Source organism: Cuculus canorus, chromosome 3 (assembly GCF_017976375.1).
Source record: "Cuculus canorus isolate bCucCan1 chromosome 3, bCucCan1.pri, whole genome shotgun sequence".
Classification (NCBI taxonomy): Eukaryota; Metazoa; Chordata; class Aves; order Cuculiformes; family Cuculidae; genus Cuculus; species Cuculus canorus.
In genome coordinates, this window is record NC_071403.1 from 10,007,185 (window position 1) to 10,030,785 (window position 23,601).

The 23,601-nt window shown below is 38.0% G+C and overlaps 3 protein-coding genes across 3 annotated transcripts in view; all 3 read right to left on the reverse strand.

The window, feature by feature from the left end:
- The window catches only part of LOC104065316 (dystonin), a 320,467-nt gene that overhangs the window by 109,803 nt on the left and 187,063 nt on the right, over window positions 1–23,601 (reverse strand). Inside the window, 8 exon segments of the mRNA XM_054061292.1 lie at window positions 193–5,730; window positions 6,808–6,943; window positions 7,585–7,673; window positions 10,010–10,144; window positions 21,232–21,330; window positions 22,078–22,185; window positions 22,275–22,358; window positions 23,032–23,194. Coding sequence (XP_053917267.1) covers window positions 193–5,730; window positions 6,808–6,943; window positions 7,585–7,673; window positions 10,010–10,144; window positions 21,232–21,330; window positions 22,078–22,185; window positions 22,275–22,358; window positions 23,032–23,194 — 6,352 coding nt within the window.
- On the reverse strand, window positions 10,187–16,734 carry LOC128851619 (plectin-like). The gene is made up of 2 exons (XM_054061289.1): window positions 14,006–16,734; window positions 10,187–13,483 (listed from the first exon to the last, which is right to left on the reverse strand). The coding sequence occupies exons 1-2, from the start codon at window positions 16,664–16,666 to the stop codon at window positions 11,567–11,569; spliced, it is 4,578 nt and encodes a 1,525-aa protein (XP_053917264.1). The 5' UTR covers window positions 16,667–16,734; the 3' UTR covers window positions 10,187–11,566.
- Window positions 17,036–21,209, reverse strand: LOC128851620 (uncharacterized). The gene has a single exon (XM_054061291.1). It carries the CDS (start codon window positions 19,770–19,772, stop codon window positions 17,994–17,996), a length of 1,779 nt encoding a protein of 592 aa, XP_053917266.1. The 5' UTR covers window positions 19,773–21,209; the 3' UTR covers window positions 17,036–17,993.

Consider the following 23,601-nt stretch of genomic DNA (forward strand, 5'->3'; position numbering starts at 1 on the left):
AAGTAATAAAAGTCCTTGGTTTAATCATAATTTATTATAATAAATTATATTATCTATTATTACAATAAATTATATTTGTAATTTAATTTTTCAATGATTTTTCGAGTTTAATTATTCACTTCAGCACTTGGAAAGATCCATGCAATTCTTTTAACAGAGGACACATAGCATATACCAGCTCTTATCACTTACCATGCTAGTAGGGGTGTCTTCCAGGACTGCTTCTTTTGTTTCGAAAACAGGCTCAGTAAAGCCTTTGGACAGGCCGTCTGTCTTCCCATGCTCCTGTTCACTTCTCCAAGCAACGGCTTTGTCATCTGCCAATGTTTTCTCTTCAGCAATTTCTGATCCAAACTCTGATTGTTCTGTCGAGAAAAGAGTACAAAGCCCACCTACTCTGCCTTTACCCTCACATCCTGTGGTGATACCACCAACTTGTGAGCTCGTAAGCAAACTGCTTATCAGCTCTTCCAACTTGCTTGTACTTTCATCTTCAGGTGCCACATGAAAAATTTCCAGAAGTTCAGAAGCAGTAAGTTTTGGAAGAGAAACTTTCGCATCTGTTTCACTCTTCCTCTCACCTGGATCATCCATCTTTTGCCTGCAGGATTCCTGCTTCAGAACATCACGAAGAAGATCAGGGCTTCGGCAATCAGGCCAAAGCAATGAAAGAGCATCCCTGTCCTTTGGCTCCATACATGGTGTGGTGGCCATTAATGCTGCTCCAACAGCATTGCTTATTTGCTTGAGATTTGTCCCACCAGACGTTTCACACCCAAGCTGGGTGCTTCTAACCATTGTAAGTAAATTTTGCATTAAAATTTTGGTATCGGAGTAACTTAGGGGTTCACCCTCCTGCTTGCAGTAAACTTGTCCCATTTTCAATTTCCTTTGTAATAAACTCTTCAAGCCTTCCATCACCGTGTCAGGCATTTCTGGCCTTTGTGAAATACCTTCCTTTACTTGAAAATCTCTGCAGAGTCCTGTCTCCTTTTGTATTGACTTCACAGACATTTGATTTTTGAAAGCATTTCCAAGGGAAGAAGTCTCACTAGCCATGAAATTTTCTCCCTTTTCATTTGTCAGAGTCTCCTGTTCTCTATGGGTACCATAATTGAAGCCAGTCCCTACGGTGCTCAGAATTGCAGAAGAAACATCAGTGGTACGGGTATGACTTCCAGAAGACAGCACTTCACTCCCAGCCCCCGATTCTTTGGCATCCTCAATCCTTCCTAAAGCATCTGCTTTTATTGGGGAAAATTCACTATCACTACGGCTCTTGTTTTCTAGAAAGTCTTTAAGAACATTGTCAGTATTTTGACAGAGTACTCTCTCTGCTTCTTTATTTACGCTAATTTCCTTTGGTTTCACTGTATCAGTTGGAGAAAGAGAGTAACAGTTAAATTCACTTGAAAGCATTTCTTTCTTTTCATTCTGCACATTTTTTCCTTCTTTCTCATCCTCAAAGCAACAGGATTCAATTCTATTCAATTCTGAATGGCTCTCTTCTTTTATGCCTGTTGTACACTGTTTCAAAGCAGCAGAAATGTTTAAATCTCTCTTAAATTCATCTGACTTCACACCACCTCCAACATCGAGCAAAGCTTGATCAACACTTACTTTTTCTTTACTTGAAATGGGAGTTTCTCCCTCAGTTTTAATTACTGATGCATCAAAGATTTCCCCAAGACTTTCCATCTGAATGGGACTTTTACTTAGCACCATGATACCACATTCCTCCATAATATTTACACTTCTATCTTCTGTAATATTTTCAAAGCCTCCTCCCACTTGACCATGCTTCCAACTGGTGACTGGATGTACTTGGTCACTAAGTGAACTATCACCATCACTCATACAAGACATAGCTGTAAGAAATCTATTGTCCATTTGGGATGAACTTGCCTTTAGTTGTTCCATACCAGACATATCATTTGATACTTTTTCCTCTGCAAATACGGCTTCTCTCTGTCTTTGTCCATGATTTGGCATGGTACTATTGTTTTTATTCACACTATCAATATGGCATTCTGATAGAATGAAACTTGCCCCAGTACTTTCATCATCATCAGTAACCTGCTTTGTAGTTAGGAAGGCTGTTATGCTAACATCAGATGTCACGGTATCATCAAGAAGCTGAGAACCTGGAACTCCAAGCTGTGTCTTATTATCTTCACTCTTACAGGACACCCATTTAGTGCCAAAGGTATTTTCAGGCTGAATAGGTTTGGCATTATCTTGCGACATACATTTACTTTCGATACAAGTCTCATATTCACCTTCTGGTTCCTGCTGTCTGTCTTCTTCATTTGTACACGTAAGACCAACACACCTTTCCTCAGAAACTTCTGATGCAGATTCACATTTTCCTGAGGATAGTTTTCCATTTTCATCGTTAGACTGGAATTGCAAAGTATATCCTGTCATGTGGCCTAAAGAACAGCAACAGTCATCAACATTCTGATTATTTTCATAGCTATTTTCTATGTTTCCAAAGGAAATTAACAGCTGGTCACCTTTGTTTATACATTGTTGACGTGAATAAAAAATATTCATTTCTTCATCCGTGTCAGAATCAGTGTCAGAATAATCATAACTATCATAATAGTCCTCCTCCTGCATACCTTCAGATTCATCCTCGTAGGAGTCACTTTCCATTCTCATTTCATCTTCCTCGTTTCTGTCCTGTACTTTTGTTTCACACGTGTTCTGTAAAGAACTAAGGCCTCCCTCCTTTCCTCCTTCACTCTTCAGAGTAATTGGTAATTTTTGCTCCTTCCCTTCAAAGCTCTCTGTTCTTTCTCTTTGCTCCTCACAGATTCTTTCCATAGCACTTGCGGAAGCTATATTTAGACTCTTAGGTAGACTTGTCAGTTTTACATGAATACTCTTTCCAGCATTAGTTGCAAGTCCTTGAGAAGACCTGGTCTCTTCTCTCAGGGTTATTATACCACCTCTCTCCTCTAGAAAACCCAATGGAACCGATGTTCCAGACAATTCTGGCTCATCATCCCTCAAGTGCAAGGTATCAAAACCATCGCTACCTTGAGAAGCATTATAGGAATCACCATCATCAATTTGCGGAGTATCATAGACATCACTGTCATCATCATCCACCTGAGGTGTTTCATAGGCATCATCGTCATCATCCTCAAACTGAGAGCTGTCATCTTCAGAGGCTACCTCACCACATTCATGCTGCAAGCAGTTACTTTCAAACTGTGAGATGTCATCACTCTCTTCTATTGATGAGTCAGAACTACTGTCACATGGCAGTAACTTCTGGAATGTAAGACTGTTTTCTTTTGTTGTCAGACTTCCTGCTGTGCTGTTACTGTCCCCCAAAGGTGGTCCATCATGTATTACAGTCTCACTATCCAATAAAGGCCTGCAGTGCATGTCTTCACTGGCTTCCAGACACAGCTTACTGCACCAATCAGTAGAATCCTCCAAGGACAGCCTGCCATGTACATAGAGATAGTCCTCTAGGGATGGCCTGCTATGTGCATCAGCATAGTCCTGTACAGGTTGCTCACTACATCTATTCTTTTCAAACTGTGGTGTGTCACCCCATTGACTAGCCAATTCTCCTGCAAGTCTACGTTCAGTATCTGCACTGATGAATGAACCAAGACTTCTCAGAAAATCATCTTTTTTGCTGCTATCTAGTACCACTCTGCTACTGTCAGCTTGCGATATCTGAGGCACGTATTTTGTGTTCCTTTCCAGCTCTTTCCAGGTTTCGTTATCTGCCAAATCATTCACACTCAAGGAATTTTGTAAGGTTTTATCATTGCTGTTTTCATTACCCACACTGTCTTCCATATAAATCTTTTCTTTCTCTGTTTCTGAAATAAGATTTGGATTTGAGTAATATGGAAGATACTCTTCAACGCTTCCTGAATTCGCCTTCTGACTGTTATGCTTACACAGTTCTGTCCACTCAGAAACCTCCGGAAGATCTCTGAGTGCATTTCTGTTCATGGAATTTTGAGTGCTACTTAGTACATTTCTAAGTTCTGTAGGGTTAGTTAACAACATATCCGGTGTATATTCTGATTGCTCAGTATGAATAGCGTTGCAAATATCTGGTCTACACACATGCAGATCATCTTCCTCTAAAGATATGCAATTCCCATTTAATTTCCTCTTACTAGAAGTACTTTCAGCACCTGAAAGATCTCCCTGAACGCTGCCTGTGATATTATTGAAGCGGAGATGGCTGGTTGACTTTAGGTTAATTCCTTTCAGACTTCTGTTATTAAACTCCATTTCTGACTCATCATCATTGTACACAGCACCATTACCTTCCAGCAACATATTGACAGCTTCTCGCAGTTGTCCATCATACAACAAAAGTCTTCCTCCAGTGTTTGCATCCATATAACTATTTACCATCAGATAAGACACGAATAATTTCTTAGCTTGATCCAAATTATTACATACAGTGTCTTCTGAGCCAGGATCTTCATGTTCCTCCTCACGCTCATCAGATACAGATGGCAGGAATTCATACATCGATAACCATTTTGCAGCATTTTTAAAGCGGGACTCTAACCCTTCTACACTGGGCATTTTATCTGGTAAAGTCAAATTAGTCAAAATAGATACAGTATTGCTGTCGATTAGTCCTGATTGTGCAGCCTTATCTAGACTGACTATTTCACACGTTTCTGGAATGTAAAGAGCAGCTATTTTCTGTCTATCGTTTAGTATTTTGAATGCCAGCTCATTTGTTATCATCTCTTGGTGCAAAGAAGTTGATATGGGGAATATTTCACCGGTGTGAGGCCAAATGAGTCCAACAAATCCTCTCTGTGCTTCTAACACCAGGAGTGCACTGGTAGATGAAATCAAGTTGCATTGTACAGCTTCATCAACAGTCAAGCGTTGCCCTGAATTTGGACAAAGGATTCCACCAGTCTGAACCTGATGTGTGAGGATCCCACAAGCGGTGTCCTGATCTATCACCCCTTGTTTCATGGCCTCTTCCACAGTCATTCGCTCCCCCGAGTCAGGGTCAATTATACCTCCAGACACCAACTGAGCACCCAGCAGCCTGAACAGTGTTTCCCGATCAATGAGTCCTTCATGGGCAGCCCTCAAAACAGTTATCTTCCTTCCACATTTGAAGGTGATTCTACCTTTTTCTTGTGGTTTCACAGGTAGGAGCCTTAACCCTGATTCCTCATGTATTATGCTTCTATGAACCATTTGTTCAAAAGAAATTTTCTCAGCACAGTTGGGGTCTATGAGATCTTTGCACGTATCTTTTCTTTCCAGAAGCTTCGAATATAATGATGGAGAGATCAGGTTTCTCTGGAAAGCATTCTGTAAAGTCAGGTTTTCTCCAGTAGATGGCAAAATCAAGTGCCCACTTGAAAGCTGATTCTCAAGAATTTTAATAGCCACAGGTTCTGAAATCAGACCTTGTTCTAAAGCTGATATAACTGGAAGATTTGATAATGATGATTCTGAAATAAGCTTCTTCGCATTACTTAATTCCTGCAACTGCAACAGAGTCTGCTCATCAATTAAGCCATGAGCTTTAGCTTCTTCCAAATTATAACACATTCCTAACTCTGGAGAAATTATTCCAGAAAGGATCAGCTGATTCTCGAGCAATCTAATTCCAGTGTCATAGTCAATAAAACCTTTTAAAATAGACTGAAAAACTGAGAGGACTTCTCCAGTCGTTCGGTCAATGACACCAGCAATGACTTTATTCACCTAAAAGGAATGTAAAAGAAAAGGTATCACTATTTTCAGACTATGTATTTTAAACTTGCTTTTGATTTTGAATGCATGATAAGCATAAAAACATGTACTTACCAGACCTGGAGGAATGTTGTGAATGTTAGCAGCTCAAATGCGCAAGTGATCTATGTCAGTCATTCAACAGCACACGATGTGATAAAAGATTTGAAATCAACATGCATCTGTGAATTGAAAACCTATGCTTTGCATACATAAATAGGGTTAGTGAAAGACAATAGAAGAAATGATTGCAGAGTGAGCATATAGAACATATACCTGAAAGGCAAATTTTCATGCTCTAAATGTCTGTGAAAGGTTAGAATATTCAGAAACAGTATGTGATTCAAAACAACCATGCTATTCATGTTTACAGCATACAGCACTTCTGTATATACACTCAACAGTATGGAATCAGATACTCTAGCACCAAATACCGCATTTAGTTTGCATGGAAAGCATGAAGTCAGTTTGGCAACATTATTTGAACTAATTACACAGACACTGCTTCTATGTGTATACGAGAACACATATTTGCAACATAATTTTTGAGAATTCCATATTTAAGATCCACTAACAAATGCATTCGTAGTGTCTCAGAGCTAATCACATTATGTGCTCCCATTTTCATATGCAGATAAATTTTAAGACAAACTGAAAGTAGATCTCTTCCAGGACATTTCTGAGTGATATATGGGAGAGATTAACATGTTATTTCATGGTGTCACTTTTGCAGCAGAAACACAGACTTATCTAGCAGTCAAAGAATGGCTTTTAAGAGAAGAGTTAAGAGATGAATGATTGCTTATCTTTCTTCATGCAAGGCACACATTATTAAGACTTCACAAAAAAAATCTCGTGAGCAGAATGTTCATATGCACAGGTAAGGTCACACACAGTATTCCACAGCATATACACAAACTCTTCAGTCAAATAAATCTCAAGGTCCTTTACACACTGTTAATTGCACCTTCTTCTTTTACCAATCATGTGTAGTTCCAAAACCATGCAGTAAATCTCAAGACACTGAAGTGTAAGTTTCAAACTTGTTACCTTTTCTTCCATCTTTTCATCACCCAGACACTGTGCTTCCTGCAGCTGCTTCAAAGCTTCATTGGATAACAAGCTGTAGCTCTCCTGGAGGGATCTGACTTGCTTTTCCATTTCATTTCTCTCTTCTTCTGTCATTCTATCACAAAATAAAAGAAAAATGGAAGACCTCTGAGTAATTTGTAACCTGCAGGAAGTGATCTGCTTACCTTTACTTAAAAAAAAAAGAGGGGGAAACAGGTAGAAGTAGTCTGGAAAAAAAACATAGCCTAATTACAAGGATGTTCAAAAAAGCTACAATCTGCCTGCAGCCAATCAGGAAAAGTACATTATTCCAGAATTTATGCTGAACTATCACTAAAGCATTTAATATTTGTGTATGCCTTTGACTGCTGATTACAAGTCAAGGCAAGTAACATAGTAGCAAGGAGTCCTGAGATAAACCAGATTTCAGATACAGATGGAAGAAACCTGTGACATATAGTTCAAGTACTAAGTTAGTACTAATTTGTTAATTATCTTGACTTCAAATGAAAATTACCATCAAATGTTTTTAAGATGACCAGAGGTACAGAAACCTAGGCAAACTCTTGAAATAAACAAAACTGCATCAAACTACCCCAAATGGGAAGACAAAACTATACAACTAATGGAAAAAAACTGACGTATTTGTACATGAAATTTAATTGGAACTGTAAGATGAGGATATGATTTCTTTTTTAACATGTATGTACAGATTCGATTCATCTACATTTGTTTCAAAAATAAAATATGGCATACTTGTCACCGTGCTTCGCTAAAAATGATTGAGTAGTTTGCAGAGCTTCAGCTATTTGCTCCTTCTTAGTTGACATTTCATCCAGGGAAATCTGGAAAAATAAAGAACCTGTGTTCAAGACTTAATTATGCACATGTATAAAATGCAAAACAAAGAACCAACATAGTATTTTTACCTGGGACTAAACTCAACAGTATAAGAACTTGGTTTTTTTTCTTTAAATACCAGCTATTCTTAGAGTGATATTATTTACTTAGAATTGTATCATTCATATATGGATAAATCGCAGTGCTGCGCCTTTTAGTTAAATTAGCTGTATTAGAAAATTGTTAGGTGAGACAGAAAATGTATATTAAAGTGTTATTTCTTTAAAAACTAAGCTGTCATTTAAAATTACTTTAGTTGGTATAATTTAAAGCAGCTTTATAAAGATATGTGTATGATAGTCATACGCATGAAGTTGCTCACCAAGCTGAGAGATGGTAACTTTTTAAGAAAACATGCCAGAAGGCCACAAACCTTCATGGAATTCAGTAACACAGTCAAACATAACAGCAGACACTTGGAAAATGTAATTACTTAATATAATCATTAATATTCTTCCTACTATCCTTTCTGTGTCATACCCACGAAAGCACTTGTTCTGGCAGAGGAACTTTCGAGAATTTACACTTTAACTTTTCTGAGAAACTGCCTGTAGTCTCTTCAGAGAAAAGCACTCTTTTGGCTAAATAAAGGCAAAGTGTCAAAGGGCAGCCTAGGAGCGCATCAGCAAGGCCAAGTTCAAGTCGGTGCTAAGAGAACTCCAGCAAGGTGCTTGGGCTCTGCACTCTCCTGGGTCCGGACACAATCAGTTCTGTCCCTGTGTCCATCACATCAAAGAGCCTGGACATGGTCTTGAACAGCATCTCCTTTGCAATCGCCGCAAGCAAACTACAATCCCACTACTTGCGCTGCTTGGACAGAAACCAAGACAGCAAGCATGGTATGCGCTACACAAGAAGGCAACGCGAGCATGCTGAGGTAGCAGGTGGGGTCATGAGCTCTATCCTATTCAGGGAACTGGCATCACTGCGGCTGCTGTGTTCTGTGTCACTGCTGTCACCAGCTTCTCCACCCACTCCTCAGCTGCACCCCAGAGCAGCCCCAAACCACTGCGTGAAATGTATTTCAGCCAACACTAGCTAGCAAACCTCTAGTCTACGTGTTCCTACAAAACTTGTCAAGGCACCTGGAGATACAAAACCACGCACCTGTGGAAGGCTACACTACCTTGCTGGGATGTTTGCTTACAAGGTGAGGAAACACCCTTGGCAAACGTCCCTGTGGCTGGAGGCAGGCGAGGTGACTAACTCACAGGTTACTTGTTGAGGAATCAGGCTGGGCAGATGCCAGCCACAGTTGCCATGGTAAGCTGAGAGGCTCTACGGAGTTGAGCGCTGACCCAATGCTGACAAAGGTTTGCATTGTTGTCATTAAGAAGAGAAGAAAACCAAAAGCATTGGATGTTCTTGAAAATCCTGATTCTAACTATCAGTGATTCACCAATCAATATAAGCTTACTTCATCCTGTAGACATAGGGACAAACTCAGTAAGAGAACTAGCACTGCTCCTCTACGAACTAGCAGCATTCTGAGACCAGTGGTCATCAGAATTGCAGGATGGTCACTTGTCTGACAGCACGTTTGATTTATGCACATGCTGCTCCAGTGTCTCTAATTGGCACCAGCATGCATCACCAAAAATAAAATGCAGGAATAGGCCGCCAGGAGGCCAAAATCATGTTTGTACGACCACACATCCAGCGGTGTACTGAGGGACGTGGAAAAGACACTGCTCAGTGTTTCTGGTGCTCAGTGTGCAGGCAGACCTTCACCTACTGAAGTCTTTTTAGGTGTCACTAAGCTATTTTGTGGGACAAGCCCTGGTGGAGAGCTGTTACAAACGACAGGAAACTTCACAGATGGTCACGGTTACAGGTTACTACACAAGCAGAACATACTGGTTAAATACAAAGACAGCAAGATGGGCCACTCCAGGTGCCTGTTGACTAGTATAATAATAAAGAGACTCCGTCAACACCTGCTGTATTCCCTAAGACAGCAGTTTTGACTACCACATAAAAGGCTGAGTTAGGGTCTGTTTGGTCTAGGTTCTCTGAACTGACATTTTGCAGTGTCAGATAGGTCATACATCAGGTCTGCAAAAAGGAGCTTGCACTTCTTCCTGAGTAATGTGTTTATGTCCCTAATCATCAGTGTTCATTTACTCAATCCTGCACTCACAATCAGATGTGAAATTACATCATTAGTAGAATGTGGATGGTGATTTGGAGGAAAACAGTATTTATGGAATATTTTCTCATTTTAATCAATACAGAAAGCTAAAAAGATGAAGTGGTGCTTTAACAGAAGACACCTGTGTACCTGCTGCTTAGGCAAATCTGTCTTTTCAGCTTTTTCTCCTTCTTCTTTGCTGAGTGTCTTGCTCAGATTTGAAACCCACTTCAGTAAATCCCCGGCTTTCTCAACATGCTCCTTCTTTTCCTCTTCCATTGACTTCTGACAAGCACCACAAATTGTAAAAAAGACGTCAATGTAAATTGTTGGAATATTTACCAGTGACTTCCCTAGAAACACAATTCTTCCGCAATAGCAGTATTATCACATAAACATAAAGTGATTTCTTTTTATTTGTCATCGCATGCATTACTATGACGCTTTGATGTAGGAACAAAAAATGCCATATAGTTACATACATTAACAAAATAATTCCTTAAATGATTTGTAATTATGATTATGGTGCTTATTCATACATGTGCACATTCATTATGAAATGATTGGTATTAAGAAAAAGCATAGCCTCCCAGCCACTACTCAGCAGATAAAAATCTAAACACCATTTCATATAAAGTATCTTTGCATTGCTGCCTTTGCATTACCCTCAGGTGTGGATATGTACAGCCAGCACAGGATATCAGTATTTTGCAACCTATGCACATTAATAAATTACAATTAAGAAGAATACATTGGTTTTATGTATACAGAAACGCAAACAATAAAAGTAAAATACTGAGACACTTCATCATTTCCCGCACAAGCAACTATATTTTTTTTTTAAAGTAGTACAACTTACTAGTTTGAAATTTATCAACACTTTAAAAACACACTTAAGCCACTCCAGGTATCACATGTGAAAATGAAGACACTTTATTTCAACGGAATTTTTTAGTTGATAACTAATGGTAATTCATTTGCCTACTAGAGCATGAAAACAATTCTAAGAAAAAAATGTTACCTGAATTGAAAGAAAAAATTAGGATATGAGAAGCCCATTAAAATTAATGAAATATCAGTGTGTGAAAAATGACTTGTATATATGTGTTTACTGCACTGAACATTTAACCCTTGTATACTTTATTGCCACTTCTAAAAAACAAATAAATTATATCTGCAAACTGATTTGTAATATCAAATTAAGTATCAGGTTACATAAAAGACTGCACTGTATTCATTCACAAAATGGGGAATTCCTTTCATTTTTTAATATAACAATCTGATCCTTGTCACACCTAAATCCAGCCATTTTGCACTGCTTTAACTTCACCAACCTCAGTGTAACTTCTAATTTACATGTAGCTGATGTCAGAAAAAGCCTTCAGGTAAGCACTGAACAAAGTCTGCATTTTGATATTATGAACCTGCTTAAGTTTATCTACAAAGTTCAGCTTTGTAAGAAGTCCCTGCCCATGGCAGGGGGCGTGGAACTGGATGATTTTAAGGTCCCTTCCAACCCAAACCATTCTATGATTCTATGATTTTAATTCCAGTTTTAGTGGTTTGTACTAATCAGTGATTTGTACTACAATAACTGATTACATTAGAAAACATCATTTATGATTTTCCATAAAGGCCACCATGGATCTCCTTGACAGAAATGGGCTTAAAGTGGGCCTCAAAATTACTGCTAATATCGTTGTTCCACTACGAATTGTAGTAAAGGCTGGATATTCCCGTTTTCATGGGCTGAGCTGCTTCTAACAGTCGTAGCCCAGTGTGGCAATCAAAAACAGCCCTTTCCAAAGCTTCTTTGTAGGTTAACTTCTTCTTTGTTTTGGGGCATGTTAAAACTTTAACATACAATTCTTCATCTTTCATCTTTGTAGCTGTGACAGCGTCAATAATACCATTCTTAATTGCATCTTCCATTGTTAATCTGGAATGAGACTTTGGATCTATCAACCCACCGGTCAAGTACTGATACTCCAGGCAGCGCAGACCCACTTCTTTGTCTACAGCATTTACGTGCATAGCTTCAACAGCCGACATAACTGTGTTCCTCACAGGGTGAATGATGCCAGTAAAGATCAGTTCACACTGCTGGATTTGCTTAGCACACCCATCATCAATTAACTCCCTCTGCAAAGCTTCGGAAACGCTGTACTTTTTCCCAGTAAATGGATCAATTATACCTCCTGTACTAACCTGCGCTTCAAGACACCGGAGAGCAGTAACTCTATCTATCAAGTTTTTCCGTGAGGCTTTTAAAACTGGAATTCTCTCATTGGTTTCAGAAAGCCAGAAACCTGCAATAGGGCTGTTTAAATCTTTATTTGGCTGTGAACTGCTAAGTAAAATATCACCAAACTCATTAGCTGTGATTAAACCCTCCTTATATTTATTGACTAATGCTCTGTCAATTCTACCCTGATTTAACGTCTCCTCAATATTAAACTGTACACCGGTTTTAAGATCTGTAAGTAAAAGAAAAGAATTCCCAAGAGAGTCAAAGCAGGTAGACTCCTTCCAATCAAATTCCTGTTTTGAAAGCTCAAGATAAGTAGCTTTGTCAAGACAATTTCTTCTATAAGCCTCATACGAAGTCATTTCAGCCCCTATTTTGACATCTACTACAGAAATTTTATGACTTTTCTCTGCTGATGGGCTGCTTATTTTCCTTTCGCCTATTGGAAGCAGAAAGCATTTACTGCTTATGCTAAACAAACACATTTTCAGCAGATCACAGTAATACATCGCTTTCTTGTTGTTTGGACTGTGAAAACATTTTGCATTACTTGAAGGCTCGTGCAAAAATTTTAGAATTGTGTTACTAAGCAAGCCAAGCTGCACGGCAGTTTCTGGAGGTACACGAACACTTCTTACAGGATCAATGACCCCCCCACATGCAATTTGAGCCTCAAGGATATTTTTACCTCTTTGTCTTTCTAAGAGTCGAGCTTCCATAGCCTGATACACAGAGATCACTTTCCCAGAACAGGAATAGCCCAAAACAGCTTTCTCTGCCTCAAGTAGTCTACTCCTGAATTCATTATCTGCAAGCCCTCTATCAATTGAATCATCAACAGAGAATTTCTGACCTGTTGCGGGATCAATAATGAAACCAGTAGCTGCTTGGGCCTCTAAAAATGCTAATGCTAATGCTTTTCCTATGATTCTTCTCTTTGCTGCTAAAGCAAAAGAGAGTACCTCTTTACTGGATTCAAGGTACAGCCCAGCTATGGCTGTAGGTTTAGTTAAAAATTTCTCAAGACTTTTTTGAACCTCTTCAACAGTTTTCTGCCCTGAGCGGAGCTGCTCAACCGTAAGCCTGTCTAGAAGTTTGACTTCGGTCAACTGTCTAGCAGTTACATCATGTCGGAGACCTTGAAATTTAATATCATCATATTCTTCTGTAAAATATTCCAACCGAGTAGCATCATCGACAGTTTTCAAAATCTCTTCTCCTAAATAAGAGCTCATCTTTCCAAAGTCTTCTGTCCTAAACCCTTCCGATGTTTTGTATCCCTCAAACATTCTCTCTTCATTACCGAAAGTCTTGCCATTTTCTTGGTTTAAAGTTGTGACTTCAACATGTACATCATATTGCTTGTTCTTCGCTATCTGTAAATAGGAATTTACAGTGAGAAACACATCCACAGAACTACACTGTGCATAATTCACTCCTAAATCCACCACCAGAGAAAGAAAAGGGAGAACATGAATATAAGTCAGAAAGGAGAACTGCTACTAGCAATGGAAAGCAGAGAAATATAGACAGCTCGTTTTAAAATGCATTTGCTATTTCAAATATTTATTCAATAACAGAAATATGACTAAACTAAGCAACAATAACTGTTGTTCATTACTATTAATCAAAGTAGATTTTGACCCATAATGTTACAATGGTGTATTTGAACTCATTCTTCCAACAAAAACTTATAATTTGTTTCTTAGACATTAACAAAGCTGCTACAGAGGCCTAAGTCAAAGCCTTTTGTGTCATGTAAGAATGAGCGGTTCCCTTTACCAAAGTAAGAACACAAGAAGCATTAGAGAAAATATAGTATAAACTATAACCAAAATCAAATGCAATACTAAAAACCAGCACTATGAAGGGAAACCCTCACAAAACGTAGTGTGTACCTCCAATGGATGCAGTTTAACAACTCCTAATTCATGTTTTGTGTCTTCTCCATGTCTAATAGTTTGCCTGGAACTGTGTAGGTTCTTGTTTCTCAACTTGTCCCTTTCAGATGTTCCAGAGATTTGGCTTGCTTTATCAAAAGTTATCTGGAACTGTGTACTCATTTGAGAAACAAACTCTGTAAAAGACTGTGGGCTTGCATCTTCTTCAAGTGACTGGTTTATTCTTGACATCTGGAATTGCACCTCCCTCGGTATTGCATTATCAGCACTCATGTACAATGTGTTTTCTTCTATTTGATCAGATTTAAAACCTAATCTCTCTTGTTTCTTCCTTAACAAGGGTGAGTCAGGTTTTGCATGTGGAGGAAGCTGTTCAAATTCTCTAACTGCAGTGTCACTCAGGTAACTGAAATCATTCCCTCTTCTCTCACAGCTCAATTTAAATCCAGAATCTGTGAGTTTATTATTTTGCTGAACATCATTCTGAAACAAAAGAAACCCATGTTCACTTTCCTTGACCTGCAGGTCCATTTTCTGCTTCAAGCTCTCAATTGTGCGCTTCTGCATTTCCAATTCCTCCTCAAGCTTCCTGCACTTCTGGTGGTATTCCATTTCAGCCTGCTTCCCCTGCTGTAGTTGTTCATGACATTTCTTAAGCCTCTCTTGCAGATCCTCCATTTGTATCTTGTACAACGTTATGTTTTCCTCAGCCATATGCTTCTCCTGCTGAAGAGCAACACATTCTAGTTTTATGCCAGAAATGTCCTTTTCTGTGACGCTATGGGACTCCAGTAACTTTTCAACTTTTTTCCTAAACTCCTCTGCAGAGTGTTTAAATTTAATGGATTCTTCCTGAAACAGAATCATCTTCTTGCGTGCCATTTGCTCATCCAGAGTCTTCTGATGGAGTTCATCCTGTAATTTTTTTAATCTACTATTTAGCTCTTGTATATGAGCTTGTTGTAGTTGTATCTTCTGCTCATTCACTCTCTTTTCCATAGTTAAAGCATTCATTTGGGCATGTAGATTTTTAACCTCCCGGTCAATTGTTAAGGTAGAAGCACTTTGTTTATCACATTTTTGTTTATACTCACTAGCCAAATCTTTTGTTTTTGCTAGATCAACCTCTAGACTTTTGATTTTACATATGAATTCTTGCTCAGTTATTGTTTGCTTGTGCAACTGTTCATTTGTTGTATGCAGCTGCTCTTTGAAACTATCTGCCAGGGCTTTTAATGCATCATTTTTCCTCTGAATACTTTCTTTTTCCAAAGCCACCTTCTCAGATTCAGACTGAATTTGCTTCATCAATAGTTTCGTTTCAGTATTCCATTTATTAAGGTCTTCTATCTTTTGTTTCAATGTTTCTGATGCCTGATTACTTTTGGCCAATTCATTCTTCAGCATCTGTATTTGCTGCTGGTTTTCTTTCTCTACTTCTGTCTTTTGAAGCAACTGTTCTTGAATTTTCATATACTGCTCTTGAAGATTACTTGCTTCTCCTTTGCATGACCGTGTCCTGTGTTCAGCTGCCAGGTTCTCTTTTTGAAGAGAACTGATTTGTGAATTTAAATGTTTTATAGTGATTTCAGTCTTTGTCTGCGACCTAGTTAACTCCTCTACTTCTCTCTTCAGCTGTGTCTTTTCTTGCTGAACAGATTTCAGCTCCTCCTGATAGTTCATCTTAATTTTCTTAAGATCTATCGCTTCTTGCATCATCTCTTCAGCTTTACCTGTGGCTCTTTGTAGCTGCTTGTCCAGTTCTTTCAATTGTTGCAAATAACCCTGTTCTACGTGGTCTTTTTCCTCCAACTTAATTTTTAGGCATTTAAGTTCACTATTGACTTTATCTAGTTTTTCTTTTAATAAATGGCACTTTTCTTCGGTTGATGACTTCTGAAGCTCAATTTCATTCAGTTCATATTTCAGGTCTTTAATAGTTTTATCAGCTTTTTTGTTAGCAAGGATTAGCTCTTCTATCTTCTGTTTAAGCTCTTCTACTTTTCTGGCTTCTTGTTTCTTCTGGAAACTTGTAATTTCAGAATCAGTCCTACATTGGCTGCCTGGACCAGCCATGAAAGTTGGCAAGGAAGTTTCTCTAGTTACAGCATACCTGCCTTCAACACACTTCCTTCTACCTTCAGATTTCTCTTTTTCCTGCAGCTTGATTTCAAGATTTTGTTCCATTTGTTTTATCAGTTTCATAAGTTCCTCCTCTCCTTCTGTTTTTTTCTTCAACTCCTGCATTAAGGCTTTTTTTTGTTGCTCTAAATCATGAAGATTAGTATCTTTTCTTCTTAGATGCTCTTCAAGTTTTCTTCTGGTAAAGGCACTTTCTTCTATTTGATTTCGAAAAGCACGGAGATGTTCTTCCAGTATACTTCTTTGAGTCTCTGCCTGAAAAATGAGCCGTCTTACACACTCCAGCTCCTGCTCTGTGTCTGCCTTCTCCTTCTCCATACTCTCTAGATCTATACGACACCGCTTTGCCTCTTGCTCAGCCTTGGTCTTCTGAAGACAGATCTCTTCCATGTCCTTTTGCTGCTTCTTCTGTTCTTTTTCTGCTGCTTCCTTCACTTTAGGGAGCTCCTGTTCCAGTTGGAATTTTTGTTTCTTCATATCCTCTAGCATGTCCTCAAGTTTTTTTACCTTTCCCATGAGCTTTCTGTTCTCATCAATTGTATTATTTTGCTGTGAAATTAGATCTGAATATGCCTCACGCACTGATGCCTCCTTATTCTTTAAAATCTATAAAAGAACGAGATAAGTTGGAATGTACTTTTTGTAATACAGCATATGAAACAACTTAGGCTCTTTGAAAAGCAGAGTGGAAAATACTTACTCATATATATATACGGCACATCCAGAAAGCAGGATAAGCAGCTCCCACCACCATCACCTTCTCTTGATATAAGTAAGCTTCAGGAAGTTACTGTTAGCCAAATATGAAGCCCTTCATAAAGACATCCACAAAGTGAAGAAGTCCTGAAGCCGTTCACTTCAGTCAGATGCCTCTTAGCAGTAAGCAGCGTCAAACAACAGTGTGCATACGCTTTTCCTCCGGACAAATACGTAGAGCAAACAGTGAGCCAAAACACTATGCACAAGAATTTCCAAAGAGAAAGGGGCCCAGGATTTCTGGATCAGTTCAGTAGGAACTGAAAGAAGGATTTTATGCTTGCAAGCACAAATAACGGAAGCAAAGTTCAGAAATCCTCTCCCAAGAAAACAACCAGAATGTAGAGCTAAAGCCAAGATGGGTCAGCTCCAGAAAGAGAAGTATCTAAAGCGGGCTCGGCTGGGGAGTGGCAATAGCACAGCTGTGTAGACACACTTAGCAGTAAAAACATAGTAACTGGGAAAATCCTAGTGAAAACCAGTGGTATGTTGGCAGATCAAGGGAAACACTTGTAAGCAAGATACATGTTCACCAGTAATAATATGGTTGAAGCTATACATACCTTGTCTTCATTAGCACTACTATGGCATTTATTACCAACTGTGAGCTAACATGAAGTAAGAACACACCTATATTCCTATGATCATACAAATACAGTATGAAGCGTAATTACAGCAACATTTTCAAATAAACAAAAATGTTGGTTTAGTTCAAAGTTACCAGATTTACATGATTTTTCATAGGACATTTTAAACATTTCCTAAAAGGCTAATGCAAAGGCAGCTGCTTTAGTTTCCTTCATATTTCCTATGTCACAATTTTGAATAAAGCTCAACAGATACAGAACATTTAAATTGGTGTCTATTCAGATCTCCTTTTATGCTCCCATAGACACGAAATCTAATGCACTATGCTTGAAAAAGAAAAACTAAACCCACAGATACGGTCACACACTATATCTTCTTAGCTATCGTTATTTCTAATGACCACAGCTGAGCATCAGCTGGTGGAGAAAAGGATGGGAATTAGATAGTAAGACAAAGTAAAGAAAAATACACCTAAAAGAACTTAAAAACTGCAAGCATCTCAAACTGGAAAGTAATTAACATCATTAGAATATTCATTGTTTAAATTATGTTGAATCAACTTTAAATCACTTGATCTTGACATATTTTGAGATTCAAATGTTGATTTAGGTCGGTTTAGAATCATTCTTAAATTAACTGTTTCATTTGCATTGCATAAACACTCTGGTACCTTCACAATAGTTGTGCTCCTTTTCTTTTCGATATCATTGTCTCCTTTTTTTTGTTTCTCTTTTTTTGCAAGTGAGGCTTTTTCCTCTGTTTCACAAAACATTTTCTGGAGTTCAGTGTTTTTTCCAGGCGCCTTTATGCTGTGACTTTTATCTCTACCATCCATTTCTGCAACTAGCAATAAATCCTTACATTTCTGACCCTGTTCAAATTTGTATTCTCCACTCTGCTTCTTCCTGCTTATATTTATGCTGTCCAGACCACACATTTTACTCTGTGGTATTTTCTTCTCACTTACTTTCTCACCATGACTCAAAAGCTTTTTTGATAATCCATTTTCTGATAATGGTAAATTATCCCCTCTCCCAGAAATAATTTCTGAGGGGGATGTATTTGCATTTAAATCACCAGAACTTCCTAACCATTCTGTACCTAAACTTGGATCACTCTGCACTGGTGATCCTTCAAAATCTGTAGGGTAAGGTTCAGAGACTTTTGCTGTACACTGTTTCTTTGAAAGATTTCCTGAAGAAACAGCCAAAATGTTTTGCACTGTACTCTTGGCTTTCTTCGGAATTGGATTTGAATTTGTTTTTTCTAGGATTTTCTTTTCTGCTATGGAGCAACTTTTATCCAGAGATACTCCGTGTAGTTTGTTTGTATCACTTTCAATCCTACCAGAAACAACTCGATTGCTCACAGATTGTAAATTTAACTTTGTTTTTTCACTTCCATCATGTGCTGCCAGCTCTCTAAATGAGGACGCAGCTTTCTCTAACAGTATTGCATCCCTTATACCTGGAAGAGAGTCACTGTCTCCACCACACACTTGAAACTCTTTGTCTTCAGAGTTTAAGATATCACAGCTATTACTTTCTGTAAAGCATCGTTCTTTACACTGACGTTCAAAATGAGTTCTTGAAAAATGTTGCTGCTTGTAAGGGCTGACGACCACAGCATGGTTTCCAGTTTTTTGAGTAACTTCATCTTTCTTCATTGTCTGCTCAAAATTAATTTCTGGTTCCATCTCATGTTCTTCCTTTACTGGAGCACCTCTCCCTGTCTTTCTTGAACAATTTTTTCCTGTAGTTTTGTATATCACCTCCACTTCAAGCAACTTCTTTGATGCTCCCTGAGTTTTCAGTCTCTCTCCATTAACCATTTGCCCATTTATCATTTCAGCACTCACACAGGTCTTAGCTGGCACAAAACAATCTTTTCTACCATTTTCTTCTTCTCCAGTTTGATTACCAAAACCCATTGCATTCTCTTGCTCTGTAAGTAGCTTATTTTCTCTGTTGCCACTAATGCTACTTTCTTGAACACCAAAATTTAAAAATCGCTTTAACCTTCTATCAGTTTTGATTATATCATATATGCCTACATCTAATTTTCTTCCATTGATTTCTGATTTGTTTTGCATGTGTTTAGGTTTACTAGAAGAGTTATCTTTTTGTAAATACTCCACATCCATCAGGCTTTCATTAGGTGTGTTTTCCTCTCTGAATTCAACAGCTTCATTAGTTCCCAAATGTCGAAAGACTTCAGCTGACTTCACAGGTTGGTGGAGTTCACTCTCCTCTGGTAAGCTCTGAGCATGACAGCACATGGATTAAACTGTGATATCGTGGAAGGAATCTTTTTCCTTCTTACTCTGTGCATTCTTAATGCTATTACTGAGAGTTAGAAAGAAAGATTGGCATGGAAGAAATCCTGAAACAATCACAGACTGCATAGGACTGATCCCAGAAGAAAAAAAATTACCATTCCTCCTTTGAAAATGATTATTCATTTTCTGATTTGCTATCCTCATTACTAAGAAAAAAAAACCCCATCAAATCACTTTGAGACTGGAAACCTGCTTGTGTTATCTTCAAAGAAACTATCAAAGATTTAGAAGGTTGCCAGAGGTAGAGGAGGATGGAAGATACTCCAAAACAGCAATCCTGGTGATTCAGAGCAGACTGAAAGTCAAGAGCTTAAAAGATTCCATTTGCTCTTGAACAAGGTGAAGCCTATCAGCATTCACAGGTTTCTTGATCCTTGTTTCAATTCTTGTTTTTTGTTTCACTTTTTATCCTTGATACTGCTAACATTATTAGTCATAGTGACCCTCAGTTATAACGGACAGTTATCAACAAACATTATCTGTTTCCATCCATATTCTCCACCACTTCAGCCAATACAGAAAAGCCAGCACCAGAATCAGGTAACATTCATTTAAGAATTCAGATTTTTTCATGTAATAATGTTGAAATTTATACCCTTAAGAAAGCATTCTCTAATTTTCTGTAATTTATTTAGGACTACATTTAATATGGGCACAATTAATTACAAGACTACATTTAGTATGGCTGTCATTTTAGAGATATGCACTGTATAGATTACATTGAAACACTTGGTCCTTAAAGAATGACTATGCAATCTCCTTCAGAGAGAAACATTTCCAAAGAAAGCAATTAATTTAAAAGTATCTTTTTCTCAATTATTTGGAAAGTTGATTCTGCAGCAGGCACATTTTTTGAGTAATTTGTCTGTTCAGTTTCAGTAATCTACCCTTGTTAATAAGATGCAACGCTAAGCATAAATAAAATGCTGTTTGACCCCAAGGAATCAATACAGTAGAAAGGCAGAAGTAAAAAAAAAAAATCTAAACATGTCGAAGAAACTTAAGAAGTTAATTAAGTGAGTATCGCATCTCCCTCTTGTTAAATGGATCAGAATGCGTAATATAGAATATTAAGGCCTACACAGGCTATCAATATTGTGAAAAGTCCTAAAACGCTGAAGAATTAAAATGTACTGCATGTAACCACATTTCCATAGAATTTAGGAAATCATATGATCCTTCTAGCTGGACAAACTGGTAAAATGTATGAATGATTTTGCTTATCTGAATGACAATGGTGTTAATTTAACACTCCTACATTCCTGAATACAGTGCAGTATATTAGACATTTTAGTCTTTCATATCTGCTGCTAACTTTGTAAATAATTCCAGCAGGTATATTGCTTTTTGTTTGCCTAGGTCTTCTTCTTGCATGGTTGGCTGCCAAGGGAAGACTTACCTCTTCCTCTTCCAGTCTTTTCAAAGAGTCACCTGCAAACTTAATGTATTGGGTCATCAGGGTCACTAAGGCAGTATAACGTGTCCGTAAATCCATGAACTGCAGAGAAACAAAGCAGGGGTGAGGGAAGAGAGAGGGAAACATTTCCATTAACCTTCAAAGAAGTGACAAGCACTACTCTAGAAACTATCTTGATTTTGATTCCAAAATACTTAGAGTGGAATCCAAAGTCCTAATTTTGATTCTAAAGCTGAATGCCACCAGCAGGGTGCACTTGCACAAATAAATCTTACGGATCTATGAAGAGATCTCTAAACAGAAGAAACTTAAGACAAAGTATCGGCTTTACAGTCACCTGATTCTTCCTGCTCTGTAAGAATAGGTTATAAGAGGGACAAGAAGTGCTGGTCACTATTCTTCTATGTAACAGCAGAGACAGACTTCTTTCCCACCCAAATCTGGCTGATTTGCCTTGGAATCTGCCGAAGTGTCCAGAGCTGGCAAGTTTTACCCATAGTAAAGACGAAAGTTCTCCCTGTTTGCTGTGATCAAGATTCAGCCCAGAGGTAGTTCTAAACAGAGTTACTGAGGTACATTCCTCATATAGTTTTTTACAATTTGAGGGAGTTTTGCTCATCAACAGCAATATACCACCTCATGACATAAACACTGCATACCGACCAACAGGATATTTATCACACCATAAATCGATATCGGAAAAAAACTCATCTTGCTTGGGTCACCCTATATCATCACTAATAAAACCTAAATCCCATACTTTTCTTTACTCTATTTTAAGCAAAGACTCAAAAAAACACATTTTCCTTTCATAAGAAATCAATTTACCTCTTGAATAATGAAGTCTGATGAACTTTGCATTCTTCGGCGTTTCACTGGAGACTTTTGTTGGGAGTCAACCATAGCTCTGTAGGTCATAGTCTGCAACTCATAGTCCTGTAAAAGAGAAGATACACAAAATTATCAGCATTCCATATGATACTAACACTAACGAAAAGGATTCTAAGTATAATGCTATTTATTACCTTCACAGCAGCTGAATATTGTTCTGCATACTTCTGGCATTCATCTATTTTGCTTTGCTTCATTTCAATCTCAGAAACCAGCATCTGTAAAATATGAATTGACATCTTCACCTAAAAAATGCTTTTTATTGCTGTTATTATTCCTTTATCCAACATCATGAAATTTACACAATATGCTCATTTCCACATATGCACAAGTAATTACATGCTCAAGACCATGTCCTGGCTTTGCCAAGCTTACAGAAATAATGATAAAACTCTGCCAAGTCTAATAGCTGGGGAATTTACTTAAAAAGAAATTGGGAATATACCACTTTATACATATAATTTGTTATTCTGTCTCTTATTTAAGCTGCATTTCCTTCCTGCTGTGGAGAGTCATTGAGTTTAGCCCTGCATCCATGAAAATATTTCTACATCCATAAGTATCAAGAGCAGTACTGAATAAAAAGTAATGTGATAAGGACAGTCCAGAATTGTAGGCCTTTTTGTTTTGCTCTTCTTGCAGACTCAAAGGTCAAAACAACCTGGCCTATAAAATGGCTATGATAAGTGTGTGATACGTTAATGATGTTAGCTGCATGGTGAACAAAAAAAACATAAAAGCTGGTGTTTATTTGGAGTTTTACAATAAGGGGAGAGGGACATAAACACTTCCTATCAAGAAAAAAGACTGACATGACAGGGTTCAAGAGATATTTTAATTCTTTTTCAGTCATCAAAACAGTGCTTTCCTCCATTGAGACAGCTTTCATACCTTATGCTGGTTCAGCTGTTTGGCCAATGCTTTGCTATTTTCAGAATGGATTTCTTGAATTTTCCTCTGAGTATCTTCCACTTGTTGAATCCACGTGTCCAAAGAATTGTAAGTATCCTTGTAATACTTCAGAGATTTATTAATACCTTCCAAATCACGCAACCTGATTTCATTTTAGAAGATACGTCAAAGGAGAGAAGTCAAATATAAAAGATAAGAAGCACAACGCAACAGCTTTAAAGGCTTCAGATGCCTTAGCTCTGCTAGAGCTCGCCCTACAAACATACTAAAATAACACTAACTTAACAGCAAATCAACTTCTCCAATATCAAGATTCCCAGCTTGAAGAAACCTTTTCATTTGTCATAAATGACATCAAGGAGAGATCCTACAACAGAAGAAATTCTGCATCTCTTCCTTATTAGTGAGCTAAACTGCTTGGAACTCCGTGAGAACAGGAAAACACCACGCAAGAGGGAGGGCAGTGCAACAGCAATTAATTCTGTTACAAGAAGCTAAGAAGCTAAGAGTATTTCAAATGCAACCTATTTTAATCAAGAAGGCAAAAAA

Coding starts and splice junctions, on each gene's coding strand:
- LOC128851620 (XM_054061291.1), bottom strand. CDS start 19,772: ATGTGCTGTCATGCTCAGAGCTTACCAGAGGAGAGTGAACTCCACCAA.
- LOC128851619 (XM_054061289.1), bottom strand. CDS start 16,666: ATGGGAAAGGTAAAAAAACTTGAGGACATGCTAGAGGATATGAAGAAA. Junction 13,484..14,005: donor TTAAACTGCATCCATTGGAG/GTACACACTACG, acceptor TCCTATTTACAG/ATAGCGAAGAACAAGCAATA.